The 16,549-nt window shown below is 54.2% G+C and overlaps 1 protein-coding gene across 1 annotated transcript in view; it reads left to right on the top strand.

Annotated features, from left to right (window-relative positions):
* COL23A1 (collagen type XXIII alpha 1 chain) overlaps positions 1-14,243 on the top strand; it is a 386,867-nt gene extending 372,624 nt beyond the window's left edge. Inside the window, exons 15-28 of the mRNA XM_052642950.1 lie at positions 729-782; positions 1,391-1,435; positions 2,270-2,359; positions 3,128-3,190; positions 3,483-3,539; positions 3,806-3,832; positions 4,768-4,830; positions 4,914-4,967; positions 5,150-5,176; positions 7,963-8,025; positions 8,286-8,372; positions 9,292-9,369; positions 10,319-10,357; positions 13,996-14,243. Of these exons, the coding sequence (XP_052498910.1) occupies positions 729-782; positions 1,391-1,435; positions 2,270-2,359; positions 3,128-3,190; positions 3,483-3,539; positions 3,806-3,832; positions 4,768-4,830; positions 4,914-4,967; positions 5,150-5,176; positions 7,963-8,025; positions 8,286-8,372; positions 9,292-9,369; positions 10,319-10,357; positions 13,996-14,076 (828 nt within the window). The 3' untranslated portion in view covers positions 14,077-14,243. The remainder of the gene's footprint in view (positions 1-728; positions 783-1,390; positions 1,436-2,269; positions 2,360-3,127; positions 3,191-3,482; positions 3,540-3,805; positions 3,833-4,767; positions 4,831-4,913; positions 4,968-5,149; positions 5,177-7,962; positions 8,026-8,285; positions 8,373-9,291; positions 9,370-10,318; positions 10,358-13,995) is intronic.
* Positions 14,244-16,549: the final 2,306 nt, after the last annotated feature.

The following is a 16,549-nucleotide window of genomic DNA, read 5'->3' as shown; positions in this document are numbered from 1 at the left end:
AAGCTACGAGGATATACTGACCAACACAGGGAATATAACCAATATTTTACAATAACTATGAATGGGTATAACCTTGGACAGTGATTTGAAGCACTATATTCTAGTGATTATAATATTATATAATATTGTATGTCATAGATAATATTGTATATCAACTATGCCTCAATTTTTAAAAAGGAGGGGGCAGCTAGGTGAGAGGAGGTGAAGGGAAGAGGCCTGGGGCTTGCTGGACTGGGGCTGAGTGACAGCAGCCTTTGTGAAGGGGCCTGAGCCGGGGTGGGGGGCAGGTGGCCTGAGGGAAGCCTGGGCAGGGATGGAAGCTCAGGAGTCAATATACTGTCCCCTCCCCGTGAAACCAAGGGATGCCCGGGAGCAGCGGACAGCACCAGAGGTCGCAGGAGAGGCCGAGAGCACAGTGCTGGGCCTCTGCCGGGGAAACGGTTTGGGGCTGGCTTTGAGTGCCAGCAGAGGTTGGTTTTACATTTGCTTCCAGAGGCAGTGCAGAGCTGTCATGGGATTGAGCAGAAGTGTATTGTGATGAAACGTATACTGAGGGCAGAGGGATAGACACTGTGCTGTCTTACCCGATACCTGGTGCCATCTGCCAGGCCTCCCCCAAGACACAGGCCTGACCTGACTAGGTGGTCTACGGCCTCAAGATGGAGAGGTGGGTGGGCAGTGATGGGGAGGCCCCACCTAAACACTGACTCCTTGACTTTCATACACAGGGTCCTCCTGGGCCACAGGGGCCCCCAGGGCCACCAGGGATCCCCGGAGCCAAGGTCAGTGCAGACGTAACTGTGTGGTCCCCCGGGTCTCTGTCTCCAGGGCCGCCTCCAGGGTCTCCTCTCTGCCTCTGTTTCTCTCCCAGCACCTTGGCCTGGCCTCTAGGGCTCAGAGGAAGTGGCGCTGCTCCTTCGTAACCAAGCAGGGTGCCTTCTTCCTGGCCCTGGCTTCTCCCTGCGATGCCTCATTCACACATATAATCCATAAATGGGCCCCTTGTGATGCTACAAAGTCCTGTAGATTACAGAGCCGTTTCTATGGCCTGTGTGTATCGTTCACACCTGCCCACTTGGCTCAGGAGAAGGAGCCCAAGACTTTAAAATCAGGCAGGATCTGGTCCCAGCCATCATCCCTGGGCTCTGTGGACCCTCAGCTTCCACCTACCACAGCCACGGCCACAGCTGCCCACAGGGGCTGAGGAAACGGAGGAGGGGTAGCTTGTGCCTGGCACTGTGCTAGGAACGCAATGAGCTTCTTCCCGAAGGTCCAACCTCAGGGACCCAACCCAGGGCCAGCGTGCTGGTCAGAGGGGGCAGCCTGGCCACAAATCCCTGCCAGGGGCCAGGGCACCATAACCCCCACCTTGCTGTCTATTCCCTTCCAGGGTGAACTCGGATTGCCTGGTGCTCCTGGAATCGACGGAGAGAAGGTCCCTAGGCTTTTCATTTCCTTGGTGATGCTGTGCCTGATGCTGTGTCAGGCTGAGTGTGTGTGTGTGTGTGTGTGTGTGTGTGTGTGTGTGTGTGTGTGTCTGCACACGTGCATACAGTTCTAGAAAACAGAACATTTGCTCTGGAGCCTGTGTACAAATCCCGGTTCTGCCCATAGACGTCAGGCAAGCTACTCGCTTTCTGGCAGCCTCGGTTCCTCAGTCCCTCAGTTCCTGAAAACGGTGAAAGGCTGAGGGTTAAATAACGGCAGGCGGAGCACACTCGAGAGTAGTGCCTGGCATGTAATAGCAAAGTCATCTCGCTGTCGTTATTAGTGTTAGTGTAAGTATACACGCATGTGTATGATCCTGCGTGGACACGACAGTGTCCATGGGTGTCACTTAACGCCCGTGGCTGTGCCTTCGGCACTGGGTCCCTAGTGTGTGACACAGAGTGGACGGTATACAATCAGCTGAATGAAGGACTGCAGCAGCTGGTTGGGTGACCGAGGGATGGTTGGTTGTATATGGGATTGGGGGCTCTCACCATTGGCTCCTGAGATGTGAGCACCGGGTTGGCCCTGACCCCATATGTACCCCCTCAGTAGCTACTCATTCCCACTTGCCCTGCCCCCTGCCCCACCCTGCAGCTCTGCTTGCAGTAGACAGGCGGGGACTGCCCCTTCTGTGTTGCCAGCCAGGCCGCTGTCTTCATTCATCACTTGGTCTGGAGCAGAGGACCCACAAGGAAGAAGGGAGGGTCTGGCCTGGCTTAGAATAAGCTCTGCATGGGGGGGCGAAAGTGCCTACTGTATCTCGTTCTGTGGTTTTCAGGGTCCCAAAGGACAGAAAGGAGACCCAGGAGAAGCCGGACCAACAGGACCCAAAGGGGAAGCAGGAGAGATGGGCTTGTCAGGCCTCCCGGTAGGTGGCTGGGTAAGCCCCCCTGCTACTTGCCCATGTGAGGGTCCCAAGGTAAATGTGGGCCCCCCACGGTGGCTGCCAGGGGCTGGGACTCTGCGGTCCTAGTCTCAGCCCAGTCTCAGCCCCAGCCCACTGGGCCTTTGAAGGGAAGCGCTGGGATGCCCTGACTCTGAGCCCCCACTTCCTCCCCTACAGACAGACCTACCACTTACATCAAGAGGCCTCCTTAAGGTAAAATAAGGAGGCCCCGCCTAATGGCAGATGACTAGACGGGGAGCTCTGATAGCCTGTTTGCATCCTGCTCCATCCCACTGACTCTGGAACCCAGCACACGTGACCTAACCTCCCTGGGCCTCAGTTTCCTCAGCTCTAAAATGGGAGTGATAACCTGCCCTTCCCGCAAACGGACACACGGGCAGGGCTGAGAATAGGGACCCCCTGTCATTGTCGCTTTTACCATTGCTTCTGTCATGCGTGGCCAGATGCGAAGAGCTGCCACCACGTCACATCCATTGTCCATCCACGAGGTTCATGTGGCTAGAGAGCTGGTGCCAGGATTTGAACCCCAGATCTTTGCTCCTAGAGCCCCTGGCTGCCCCACAGGAAACAACTTATACTGCTGTTAAGATGCTCTCTGAATACCCACTGATTTAGGGAAAGCTACTGAAGTTGCACTGCTTGACAGAGGAAGGAAGGGGAGGTGCTGAGCCCCGTGGGTGGCAATTTTGGTGATAGACGGAAAGGGCTCAGGGCCATCCTGTCCCGCAGGGTGCCAACGGCCCCAAGGGAGAGAAGGGAGAGTCGGCATCTGACAAGCTACAGGAGAGCCTGGTAAGGGCACTGCTGACGGTCTCTGCTGGGGGCTGGCTGGGGCCCTGAGCTTTGGGACACAGGGCCACCTGGCCTGACCAAGCTCAGGGCAGTGGGGAGGGGGAGCCTCAGACCCATCTTTGAACCCAAAGGCCAGCACTGGGCTTCCCACCCAGCAGTGCCTCTTGGGGGCAGTGTGGAGCACAGTACCCAGCACCCAGGGAGTGCCCCTCCAATGTCCGATGAGCTCAGGTGTGGGTAAGTGAACAGTGGTGGGGCAATGGGCGACTAATCCACCTCTGACCCTTCCTAGGCCCAGATCATAGCAGAACCAGGGCCCCCAGGCCCTCCTGGTCCCCCAGGCCCCATGGTAAGAAAGTTTGGCTTGAAGCAGCTGGGATGTGGAGAGGGTGGCGGGCTTAGGCCCAGAGGACAACAGGGTAGCCCAGCGGGGAGAAGACACATCAGGCAAGCCGAGCAGAGCCCAGGTCTGGGCTTGGGAGGCCACAGAGTTCAGAGCCACAGGGCCAGGGAGTGGCCTGGAAGCCTTTGCGGCCGCTGCAAGAGGGCCTGGCTGGGAGGTCTGGACCCAGCCTCATGGCCTTCCTAATCTGGGGCTTTCTCCTCCTCCTCCAGGGCCTTCAGGGGATGCAGGGTCCCAAGGTGAGTTCTGAAGCATGAATGGGAACCCCGGCCCCTACTTGCTGTAGGCTCACAGCCTGGTTGGTTCCCCAAATTCTTGCTTGTAGGCAAAGTGAGGGCCCCACACTCGGCCCTGGACCAGCCCTGCGTCTTCCCATGGCCTAGCCATTCCCAAGCCCCTGCCAGTGTCCTCAGAGCTGGTGCTCCCGGGCCCACAATCAGCCTCTCCGTTCCTTGCCCCCTCCCCTCTTCACCCCTCAAGCACACATCTGTCTCTCAACTGCCCACAACCTGGATACAAAGTCCTGGCTTTGGTGTATATTACATAACGTCATGTCCTCTGCTCTCCAATTAAAACTGAGTGCGGTCTGCCCGTGTCCCCTCACCCAGGGAGGCCAGCTGGCCTCACTGCATCTCCCTCATTTACCCTGGGGGAGACCACATCTCCACATCCCCAGCTCAGGGGCCAAGCGGGGCCTCAGAGTCTTGGAATCCGGAGCTGTGTGGGGCCGAGCATGTAGCTTGAGCAGATGTGCGGCTTCTGGTTCTGTTTTATTCCAAGGCCTCCCCAGATCATGTTTAGGATAAGCAGCTGCTGTCAGGGATGAGGTCCAAGACGGGGACTCAGAAACCCAGTGGCTGCTCAGCCCTGCCACTTCCTGGCTGTGCAAGTGGGCCTGTCCCTACCCCTCTCTGTACCTCTGTTTCCTCATCTGTGAAATGGGTGTGACTATAACCCACCTTCCAGGATTACTGGAAAAGCCCATGTGTAAGAAAGGATAAAACATGCACACCTACATTCTGATATTTGCACAAGAAGGAAGTCAGGGCTGGGCCTGTCAGAGCCTGGAGTCTGTCCCTCTGCCCCGCATACCTCGGTTCCTGGTCAGGCCCCAGGCTTTCCTGTTCTGCCATCTGTCTGATCCCCTTAACTGGTACCTCCCCTTTGCTTCCAGGGCTTGGATGGAGCAAAGGGAGAGAAGGGCTCGTCGGGTGAGAGAGGACCCAGCGGCCTGCCTGTGAGTGTCATGAGCCTTGTTCGTCCTTAGAGGGACTGATTTCTGTAATTGTCATGACTCTTGATCATTCCTTTTCCATCCAGGGGCCAGCTGGCCCACCAGGCCTTATTGGGCTGCCAGGAACCAAAGGAGAGAAGGTAACCACCTTCCTTTAATGTCCCCCAACTATGGCATCACTCAGTCCTGGGGGCTCAACCCCTGCGCTTCACTGGTCTCTGGGGCCAGAGTCCAGGTTCTGTGGACAATTCACAGGGCTATGAATTGTGTTCCCAACGCCTCCTTCTCAGCCTCCTCACATCTCCTCTTTGTCTCTTCTCAGGGCAGACCCGGGGAGCCAGGACTAGATGTAAGTAGCTCACCATCCACTGTGGCTGGCTCTCTCCCATTTGTAACTTTTGCCCTCATGCTGCCCTCTGGATGGCCTGGATGTGTCCTCATTCCCCATGGCTAGGACCACAACTGGCTGGTTCCACCACTGTCCACAGTGCAAATCCAACACATAGCCAAGAGTAGGTGCTTTCTTGATGATAGATGGGCGGTTGAGTGGATGGTGGATGATGGATAGAGTATGGAGGATGGGTGGGTGGAGGGATAGGTACAGGAAGGATGGGGGGATGGTATGTAAATGAGTGATGGATATAAGCGAATGATGGATGCTGGATGGATGGATGATAGCTGGACAGATGATGGATGGAGGATGATCGAGGATGGAGAGTGGATCCATTGGAGTAGGGAGGTAGGAAGCGCAATGAGGAGCATGTTGCAATATCCTGGTGAGAGATGATAAGGCTTCAGCTATGGCAGTACTGCAGGAAGGAGAGGAGAAGTATTAATCCAATGTTGATTGGATCAGGTATCTTTTGGTTGCAAGTGGTGGGAAACACAAGTTAAACTGGTTTAAACTGACTCATAACTGAAAAATCCATATGTGTGACACATAGATCCAGGGCTCAAGTATGTCAGCACAACCCAACCTGTCACCCTCTCTTGTCTCTTCTTCCTCCTGAATCATTCCAGTTTCCACACAGTGATGAGATGGAGCCAAGAACTCCAAACTTGCATCCCTCTAAGTCCAAATCCTGGAGAAAGGCATTTGCCTCACTCTCTACTCTTTGGGAAAAAGTCTCATCAATTCTCATCGGCCCCAGCTGGGCCAATGCTGAAATGTCACTCGGCCATAAGAATGCAGTTCCCTAACTGGCCAGACCTGCTCATAATTCTCCATCCTGGAGCTGGGGGTGGAGTTGGTGAATTGTGAGAAGGGAGAGTGGCTCCCAGAAAAATCAGATGGCTATTGCAAGGGAAATGGTGACCAGATGCAGGTAGGGCTGCAAGGACTCTGATGCCTACCCTAAACTTTAGGGAGAAAGTGTCACCCTACAGACAGGAAGAGGAAGAACTCTAGGCTGAGTTTCTGACTGGAGGGTTCCATTGATGTTCCAGGAGAAGAAGACACTGCTGAATCCAGCTCAGGCTGTGGACCCAGAGAGGTAGTGGTGGTGGAGCAAAAGGGACTCTATGCCCCCAATACTGTGGCCACTGTGGTCCAGTGGTTAAGACTGCATACTTCAATCAGGGGGCAGGGGTTTGATCCTGATCCCTGGTCAGGGAACTAAGATCTCACATGCCACATGGTGAGGCCAAAGTAAAAAGTCAGTCCACTCCAACGGGCCCAGCTGAAATGGGGAGTCTGCCTGGAAGCCTTTCCTGACCTCACACCTGGACAGAAGAGCCCCTCTTCCTGGTACCCATGGTGTCTGGTTCAGATCTCTATCACTATGAGTATTGATCATCATCTTTTGCACCCCACTGCCTGTCATGTTAGACTCTGTAGCTTTGTACCTGTGGGGTTCTAACTTATGGAAGTGACTTAGTGACAACACAGGTCAAGTGCCTTTGAAAGAAGAGCTTATTACTTACAGTTCTCAAGGAAAGGGCATGACCCACATGGGACCACATGGAGACGCAGCAGGTTTGGTTGGCAGGCAGAAAGGAGTCAGGGAGAAACCTAGGGCAGGGATTTTACTGGCATTTCTCTGAGGAAAGCAAGGCAGAGCAGGGTCAACAGTTTAGGACTGGCCAGTTTGAATAATCCTGGCAGGCTTTGGGCTCTAAGGGTGGTCTCTGGTTGCCTGCTACCTGGCCCTGGGATGATTTGGGGCAGGGAAAATATTGACTTGGTGTGTGAGTTAGATAGAGGAGGTTGTTCCAGGATTGGTTGGTTTACATCTGAAAGGCATGCTCCCTGCCTAGCTCTTTGCTATATCTAAGGGTTGGCTACCTCTAGGAGAGGCAGCCTCTCCCCAGCCAGCAAGATTTTGATGATATCAATACATCAGAAGATACAGAAAATAAACAGCATAATAAATATAAGAGTGTACTTGCTAAGTCACTTCAGTCGTGTCTGACTATTTGCAACCCCAGGGACTATAGCCCACCAGGCTCCTCTGTCCATGGGATTCTCTAGGCAAGAATACTGGAATAGGTTGCCATGCCCTTCTCCAGGGGATCTTCCCAACCCAGGGATCGAACCCATGTCTCTTATGTCTCTTGCATTAGCAAGAGGTTCTTTACCACTAGTGCCACCTAAGAGGGAATTCACCAGATCTGGCTTTCTGCCCTCAGCATTCAGCCCAAAGCCCAATTCCTAGTGGATGCTTAGAAATGTTGACTGGGAAGATGGGCAGATGAACAAATGGATGGATGGGTAGGTGGGTGCATAAGCGCAGAGAACAGAGAGCACCATTTCTTGGTCTGCTGAAGATGGTGATATAAACTTCCATGGGTTTCCTGTGTCTCATCCCCCAGCCAAGCCTGGGCCAATGTCCGCTGCACCTGACTTGACATAAGACAAAGCTCTTTGCTAGCAGTTCTGCCTGAAGTCTTCCACCCAGAAACAGCAGTGGTATTCTACTTTGGAGGAAGCCGTGTCGGTGTCCTGAATGCAGGCTTTTCTCTGCATCATCCTCATACCCAGCATGTGTGTCCCCTAGGAGCCAGGGATGGTCCAGCTTGTAACATGGATATGTGCGGAGGGAAGGGGCAGAGGTGGGTGGGAGAGGTAGAGAGATGAAGAAATAACCAGAGCACACCTCAAACTTCGTCAGGTTTAACCTTTAATCTTTTTCACAGGGTTTCCCTGGACCTCGAGGAGAAAAAGGAGACCGGAGCGAGCGTGGAGAGAAGGTGGGAAAGGTGGAGAGAAAGTGAGGGACAGGAGGAGAGAAGAAGGGAGGCAAGCAAAGAGAAGGAGGGAGCAGGTGGAGAGGAAAGGACATGGGAGGCAGGAAGCAAGCAGAGAGAAGGCAGGGTAGGTGGGGGGAGGAAGGCTGCAGAGGCTGGTCTGTGGGCAGCAGGGCAGGGGGCTGCCGGCCCCAGGCCCATCTCTCTGAGGGACATTGGAGGCGCCCTGGGCCTGGCAGCCACCATCACACCCCATCTTCCTTCTTGCCCAGGGGGATCGCGGTGTCCCGGGTCGGAAAGGAATGAAAGGCCAGAAGGGCGAGCCGGGACCCCCAGGCCTGGACCAGCCATGTCCTGTGGTAAGTGTTGGTGAGACATGGGAGCCCCAACCCAGGTCTTTGCAGTCCTCGGAGCTCAGTTGCAAGTCCCAGAGGCCCTGTGTGCCCTGCCCTGGGGTGTCCACACTGCTGGGCTGCCCTCTAATCGCTACCATCACGAAGGCTCCTCTCACCCTGGTCATAACCCCTCCCTGGGCAAGGCCCAGGGACCCACTCCGTCTAGAAGATGGAAGCCTGGTCAGGGATGGAGTCTGCCAGGTCACTGTTCCTCTTTACTCAGCTTCCTTGGACCTAAAGGGAGATGGACCCACCCTTACCTCTCTGAGGGTCTGTCCTGTCCCAGAGGAGGCTTTTGCTGGTCTGGGTAGCTGCACATTCACCCCTTGCATCTCCTCTGCGTGTCCCAAAGCCCTTTCCCCTCACAGCCTTTCTCCTTTCCTGCTTTTTTACCACAGCTTCTTATGGACCACCAGACCTGATACCTGAAATAACCAAAGTTCGGTCCTCTCCTTCTAGAAGGCAGGGAAGGTTTACATGTCAAACTCTTCCAGTGGAACTCAGAAAAGACAGGAAAAACAACTGAGTTTCCATATTGAAACTCAGCAGTTACTCACATCCCCCCATCTCTGCTGGGGTTGTGGTGGGGGAGAAGCCATGTTGTGTATCCCCTTCCAGAGGGGCAGGGCCAGGGATCCCCAAAGTCCAATCTTCTGACCTCAAATGGATCATTTAGCCCTCTGTTCCTTAGTCTCCTTATCCATGCAACAGGGGTTCTAATCTCTACCTCCAGATGGCTTGGAGAAGGCAATGGGAAAAAACAGGAAGAGCAGGGGGGAGGCAAGGACCAGGGTCAGCAGGGAGACAGGGTGGCCCGGCCCCAAGCCCCAGGCCCTGGGTCAAGACTTCCCTCCAAGTCATTAAGCCTTTGTCTCTGAAACAGGAGAATCTTAGATGCAGAGGCAGGCGAGGGGCGCCGGGTTCCAGGGGCCTGGCCAGGGCCGGTGGACCCTGCCCTGCGGTATGCAGCCTGGCCTGCTGTGTGCTGTGCTCTGCTGTGCTGAGCATTCTGCGCTGCCTGTGCCCACTGCCCTGCCCTGCCTGCCTTTCCATTCTGTCCCTGCTCCCCACTTCCCCTTGGGTCCCAGCCTCAGCCCCCAGGGGTGCATGAGAGTGCTGGGGGGGGTGGGGGGCATGCTCCCCCGTGTCCATGGTCTGCCTGTGTGCTTCAGAACAGAGTGAAGTGTCGTCCCCTGTGGCGTCCACCAGGGACGCTAGGCTGACTGATGGGTCAGCCTTGGTCCATCACTAGCTCCCCACTTTCAGGCCGCTGAGGAAACTCACCTCCCTGCTTGTGTCTGATGGCTCCAGACTATCCCCACTCCAACCTCCCCACACACACACACACACACACACACACACCTCCCCACCCTGGCCCAGTGTCCACCCTGACCTCAGCCCATCCTGTCTGCTACTCAGATCCAAACACAGGAACCAGGACAGGCCAAAAGGGAATCCCATTTCCTGGACTGTCCTTCAAATATTCTTGGACACACGTCTGAAACTCTCAGGACCACAGGGTGAGCTACCAGAACCACCATCACAGCTGCCAGACAGAAAGACACACAGGTGCTCAGTGGGACCAGGGCCAGGCCTGCTCCTGGCCTGGGGATGTCTAGCACGATGCTCTATACTCCGTGGTGTCCTGGTTCCACCCACAGCTACTCATGTCCCAGCAAAGCCCATGGGGGCATGCTTAGAACAAGCACCGAGGGGGGCTGTCATGTCCCATGACCTGACTACCTGGGGAGACAGGGCAGGCATTCAGGCCCTGCCTCAGTGGGGTCCAGTGGCCTCAGGTGGCAGCTCCCTGGGCTGCAGCTAGCTCCTCCTGGGGCAGGAGTGTGCGGAGCACAGGGAGCTGCTGACCAGCCCTGCCTCCTTGTCACTGAAACCTTCTACCTTTCCAGGGCCCCGATGGACTGCCTGTGCCTGGCTGCTGGCATAAGGTAACTTTCAGGGAAGGGTCTCCAGGGCAGGCTAGGAGGAGTCAGGGAGCCAAGGGAACCCTGGGGCTGAGTGCCTGCTGCTCCCTACATCGTGATGGAACAGCCGGGTCTCCCCAAATGACCCTAGATTTGACTCTCCCATCGTGTGGCCCAAGACCCAGGGCTGTGATCCTGGTTGTGAGTAAACCACCCTCTTGGTCATACAGGGCTCACTCAAGCCCTGGCCCAGCCAGGGCAAAGCCATCAGCCCCTGAGACTTTGTTCATACTGTCCCTCCCCGACCCCAAGAGGGGGTGGAATTCAGGAGGTTGGGATGAGAGGATTGGGGGGCCATACCTCTTCCCAAGGAAATAAGCAGGACAGGGATACCCAGATCAGAGGCAGGGCTTCTGGGGCCCCCTAGTTCCCTCCTCACCTTCAATCTTTCCCTCCTTTTCTAGTGATCCTGAGCACGCAGTTCACAACCTGTATAGATCCTTGTGGACATTTTTAACTTTTGTAAAAACAAAACAGTAATATATTGATCTTTTTTCACGGGATGCAACACCAATACTTGTGGCCTTTTAACATATGAGAGCATGCCCAGCCCAGCCCCAGGACAATCAGTGTGTGAAGCTGGCAGGAAAGCGGACAGGCCCCCTGGGGACACTGTGTACTTGCAGGGCTCCCTCAGGGCTTGGCTTTCCTAGGAAGGAGATGAAAGTAAATTGCCTGGCTCAGGAGAGGCTGCAGAGAGGCCAGGTTGGGCTTTCGGTCACCTGAGAGCAGAGTCTCTGGCTGTTCCGCTGCCCTGCAAGAGCCTGCCCTCTGAAGCTCTGGAGCCCCGGGGCCATGCCATCCACAAAGGCTCGTGGCATGAATAGCAAACACAACTGGTCTTGGCCTCTCTGGCCTCTGCACTCAGCCACAGCCAGCTGCCCACCACTCTGGGCCCCCTTGGGCCCTGGGTTCACCAGGGCAGGACAGGACTTCCACCCAGAACTCATAGCTGGAGCTGTGGGAAGCAACCTAAGTGGGCTGAGCTCCCATCGAGTGCTGTAGGCCTCAGGAACCAGCCTGCCTGCTATGAGAACAAGTGTCCTCTGGCCAGGAGTGAAGGTCAGGCTCTGTGATCACTACCACGCGGACCTAGTACCAGGGAGCCCTGTGATCCTCGAACACAGAGGTCCCAGGCTGGGAAGTCTGCTGTTTCCTGTTTTTCACCACACCCACCACATGAGGGATGTGATGGGACTGCCAGCCTGAGAAGATGGACCGCCAGCTCAGAGTTTGGGCCTCGATGACCCCAAGTCTCCCCACCCAGGGGATCTCTGGTCAGCCTGCCAAAAATGAGTCCTCTGAGTGAGCTATGTAAATGAAAAGAGCCTCAGGGCTGCTTCCACGCCTGTCTGAGTAGGTGGCCTGTGCCCTCAGCCAATGATGCTCTGAGAAGAGGTTCCCCTCCTTTGACAAGGGGCCCCAGCCACCCGCTCCAGACCAACTACTTGCCTCCCCCTCTGTGTAGATGGATATTGTTGTGTGTAATAAATCACAAATGTGTGTCTGGGTATGTCTGTCCTTGCAGACTGCCCCGAGGGCTATCCCTAGGTGAGGTTTCAGCTTGGTCATTGCTGTGTGGGGAGGGATAAGAGAACTCTCCCTGGGCCCGAACCACCTCCAGAAACCAGAATAAGTATTTCAGGCTCAAGGCAAAGATGGGGTTTGGAGTTAGGAAAACACAGACTCAAGGCCTAGCCCAGCTAACATACCAGCTGAGCCCTCTGTCCAGTCACCCATGTCACTGAGCCCCTGTGTGTTCTCTGATCTGATGAGCCATGACTACTGCATAACAAATCACCCCAAAATCTGTTGCCTTAAAGCAATGATCCTTGGGAATTCCCTGGTGGTCCAGTGGTGAGGACTTGACACTCACTGCTAGGGCCTGGGTTCAATTCCTGGTTGGGGATCTAAGATCCCGTAAGTCATGTGGCATGGCCAAACACAAACGAGCAAACCAAAAAAAAAAAAAGATCCTTTCTATTTCTGTCTTATAGTTCTGGGAGTAATGGGCTCAATTCAGCGGCTGTCACTCAAGCTTTCCCACATCCGGGAGTTGATGTTGGCTGGCCTAGAGAGAGAGGTAGCCAGCACACCTCTCTGTGTGGTCTGGGCTTCCTCACCATAAGGCTGTTGGATTCCCAGGATGGTCTGGGCTTCCTCATCGTAAGGCTGTTGGATTCCCAGGATGTCCCAGGTGGGCCAGAAGGAATCTGTGTCACCTTTTACAACCAAAAGTCATACGGTATTACTTCCTGCCAGAATCAGAGGTTCACCCTAATTCAAAGGAAAATTGTCAATGACTTCACTTTCACTTTTCACTTTCATGCATTGGAGAAGGAAATGGCAACCCACTCCAGTATCCTTGCCTGGAGAATCCAAGTGACGGGGGAGCCTGGTGGGCTGCCGTCTATGGGGTTGCACAGAGTCAGACACGACTGAAGCGACTTAGCAGCAGCAGCAGCATATTTTAAAGAGAAAATGTGGGATAGGAGATCTTGTTTCAGCCATCTCGGAAAATTCTACATCCCAATTGGTCCTTAATCCTGAGTGAGGGGCCCAGCAAGAGTGCCCATTTCTCAGGTGGCAAAACCAGGCACGTGACAGGGCCTGCCGTGATGGTATCCCAGCCTTCTCCCTCTAAGAACTCAGGTCTAAGGAGGCCATAGTATGAGCAGTACCCCCAGGCCCCCACCATGTGGCCTCCTAACTAACAAAACAGGTCCAGCTACCTGCTGGCTCAGGAGAAGGAACAGGTCAGATCTCTTCCCCTTTTTCTCTCAGTTGCTGGGAATAAATGGCAGGCCATGCTGCTCAGCCAGTCGTGTGGGTCACCAGGGAAGTCAGTAACATGAAAATGAAGGAAAACACAGAGGGGCTGTGATGACTGACGGAGACCACTGGACATCCAGATGTCCTTTGGCGCTCCAGCATCACTGCACACATCCCGTCAGTCATCACTCCAGTATTCTTGGGCTTCCCTGGTGGCTCAGACAGTAAAAAATATCCGCCTGCAATGAGGGAGACCTGGGTTCGATCCCTGGGTTGAGAAGATCCCCTGGAGGAGAACGTGGCAACCCACTCCAGTGTTCTTGCCTGGAGAACCCCCATGGACAGAGGAGCCTGGCTGGCTACAATCCATGGGATCACGAAGAGCTGGACACAATTAAGCAATTCAACACAGCACAGCACACCACCCACGTAACTCACTGGATCCCCTCACCAACCTGGAAAGGGCGTATGTGGTTGCTATCACTATTTCTGCCTTACATGTGGGGAAAATGGGATTCCAAGGAGTTAGTCCCCTGCCCAGGGATGCACAGTCAGGACATGATAGCAGGCTTGGGGCATCAAACTGAGGTTCTTGGATGTCCTCCAGTTTGTCTTTCCAAAATTGTTTGGCAGAGCATGGAGTCTATGGGGAGCCCCATGATGCTGGGTGGGCAGAACCTCATGCGGGTAGAAGCCACGTGTTCCCCCTTCCCCAGATACCTGGGTGTGGGGGTGGGGGAGAGAAGGGGTCTTTCCCGCTCCTTTGGCCAGGACAGGGCCATTCATGGTCCATTGCTGCCCTCTTCTGGCCTTGTGCTGTATATTCTCAGGTTTTGCAAACTTCAAAATTGAGAGTGCAGAGTCCTCCAAGAGCTTGCGGTAGGGGCAACAGACTATACAAGAGTGACTGACTTGCTGCGGTCCCAGCAGAGACACGGGGAGCACCCTGCCTCAAAATTGAGCCTTCAAGACTGGGGACCTCATGTTCCTCTGCCAAGAAGGGCAGCCGTGCCTCAAAAGAACACATTTTTGGAGCCCCATTGTGTGCCATAGCATGTTAACTAGTCACAAAGATGACTTCCCCCTTTTGCAGATGAAGCTGAGGCCAGAGAGGAGTGGGCTTACCTGGGTCTACATCCTCCTGATCCCTAGAATACTACCAGAAATGCATGGTTTGCTTTTGGTCACCACAATGACTGGGGGACACTCTTGGCATTAGTGGGTAGGGCCAGGCACATCAAACATCTGAAATGCGTGGGACAGTCCTGCCCAGTGATGAACCATCTCAGTGAGAATGCCAATGCTGCCTGCGTTGAGAAACAACATGCCCTAGCTTCAAGTCTTGACTCAGCTACTTTCTCTCTTCCCCTGCCCCACTGGCCTCCAGTGCCACCTCAAAGGTCGGACATGAGCGAATGGACACAGGCGTGCTTAGCATGGGGCCAGAGGAAGAAAAGAGTGGGCTTTTCTGAGCAGGAAGAGGGGAGGCTTCCTGGTGTTGTCCTGCCCTTTTTGTAGATACTTTCAGCCCAGGAAATGGCCAGTCCTGGTCTAACTTCCACCCTACCGACCCTGGACATCCCATGAGTGGGTGAGATGTGAGCTGGATCTGACTGTGGCCTTCTCACCCTCTATATCAAAGCTGGAAAAGTTCGTGATGTAACCTGACTTCTCTGAGCTGTCCTGAGTCACAAGACAGGCTTATGTTGGGCTCAAGACAGGGCCAAAGATAGGCCCCTCACAGGACTCTCAGACTCCCTCTGCCACACAAACACATACACACTAGCATACACCTGCCTACCTGCTAAGTTGCTTCAGTCGTGTCTCTGTGACCCCCATGGACTGTAGCCCACCAGGCTCCTCTGTCCATGAGATTCTCCAGGGAAGAATACTGGAGTAGGTCGTCATGCCCTCTTCCAGGGAAATCTTCCCAACCCAGGGATCGAACCCACTTCTTTTATGTCTCCTGTATCAGCAGGCGGGTTCTTTACCACTAGCACCACCTGGGAAGCCCACAGGCATATGCATTACATATACAAAGCTGGAACTGCGTGATGTACAGACATCTATGGGTCTCTCTACCAAAGAAGGGGGTCAGATCCATTGAGAAAACCAGTGACCACATTTCACATGCAGGGAGGGGGGCTTGGCCCCCAGGAAAAAACTACAGGCCACAAGCAAACCTTCTTGGTTAATTTGAGAGGAATTTTTTTTCAAGAATCATACCTAACGTTTAATTCAGCTTTCCATTTAAAAGTAAGAAACTTCATCCTGTGTGTGAAGATGAAAAAGTTCTGGAGATGGATGGTGGTGCTGGATGCACCTGAGTGTATGCCATTAATGCCGTTGAACTTGTACACTTAAAAATGTTAAAATGGGGACTTCCTGGTGGCCCAGTGGTTAGAATCCACCTCCCACCACAAGAGATGCGGTTTAGATTCCTGGTAGGAGAGCTAAGATCCTGCATGCCACAGGGCAACTAAGCCCTCACGCCTCAACTAGAGAGCCTGGGCGCTGCAATAAGACCCGACACAGCCAAAAATAAAATATTTTTTAAATGTTAAAATCGTAAATTTTGTTATGTGTATATGTTACCACAATAAAGAAACTCCAAATATTCTTTAATAAATGCCTTAAGTGGGAATTCCTTGGCAGTCCAGTGGTTAGGACTCAGAGCTTCCACTGCCAGGACCCAAGATCAATCTCTGGTTGGGGAACTAAGATCCCACAAGCTGCACAGTTCAGCCAAAAAAAAAAAAAAAAAAGCCTTAAGTCTGGGAGAAGAGACGAAGAAATCAGAAATAAGGGGGGTGAAGCAGAGGGCTGAGACTCATGAAGAGGAGACAAAAGGGGCAGCAGGAGCCTCCCCTTTCTCCCGCCTGCTCAGGCCACCCAGCTCAGGCTGCAGCCTCCCGCCCTGATTCTAGGGTTCACCAGGGCAAAAAGTTCCAGGAGGGGCTGTCTCTCTGTATCCTGCTTTCCAATCCCTTAAGCGCGTTCTCTCACTCCCTAGAGTTGGGAGTCCAGCCTTCGCTTCACTCTTGCTATGTGTTTAAGAACAAGCCGTTTTCCTGTCTGAGCCTCCGTCTCCTGGCCGTGGAAAAGGCTCAGGAGACCTCGTACCTCTCTTCCTAAACACCGTAAGATTCTCATAGTGGTCCTATAACTCGGGTTCACGCTGCCTGGATTCCAGCAGGAGTCCCAGAAGTCACGCCCAGGACCTCCTCAGCAAGCCCCAGCAAGTGGCCCTGTGCTCTCCTGCCCTTTCTGCTGCTCCTTCACAGGACTGTGCAGTGGTGCCCTTTCTGCTGCTCGTGGACTTCGCCTGCCTTGAGACCCAAACCATGCTGGGGGCCTGTCTGTCACACGTTCCCAGGGGAAGCT

The sequence above is a fragment of the Budorcas taxicolor genome, chromosome 7, assembly GCF_023091745.1.
Source record: "Budorcas taxicolor isolate Tak-1 chromosome 7, Takin1.1, whole genome shotgun sequence".
Classification (NCBI taxonomy): Eukaryota; Metazoa; Chordata; class Mammalia; order Artiodactyla; family Bovidae; genus Budorcas; species Budorcas taxicolor.
Note: the sequence above shows the minus strand (reverse complement) of the source record. Positions and strands in the feature narration are given on the sequence as shown.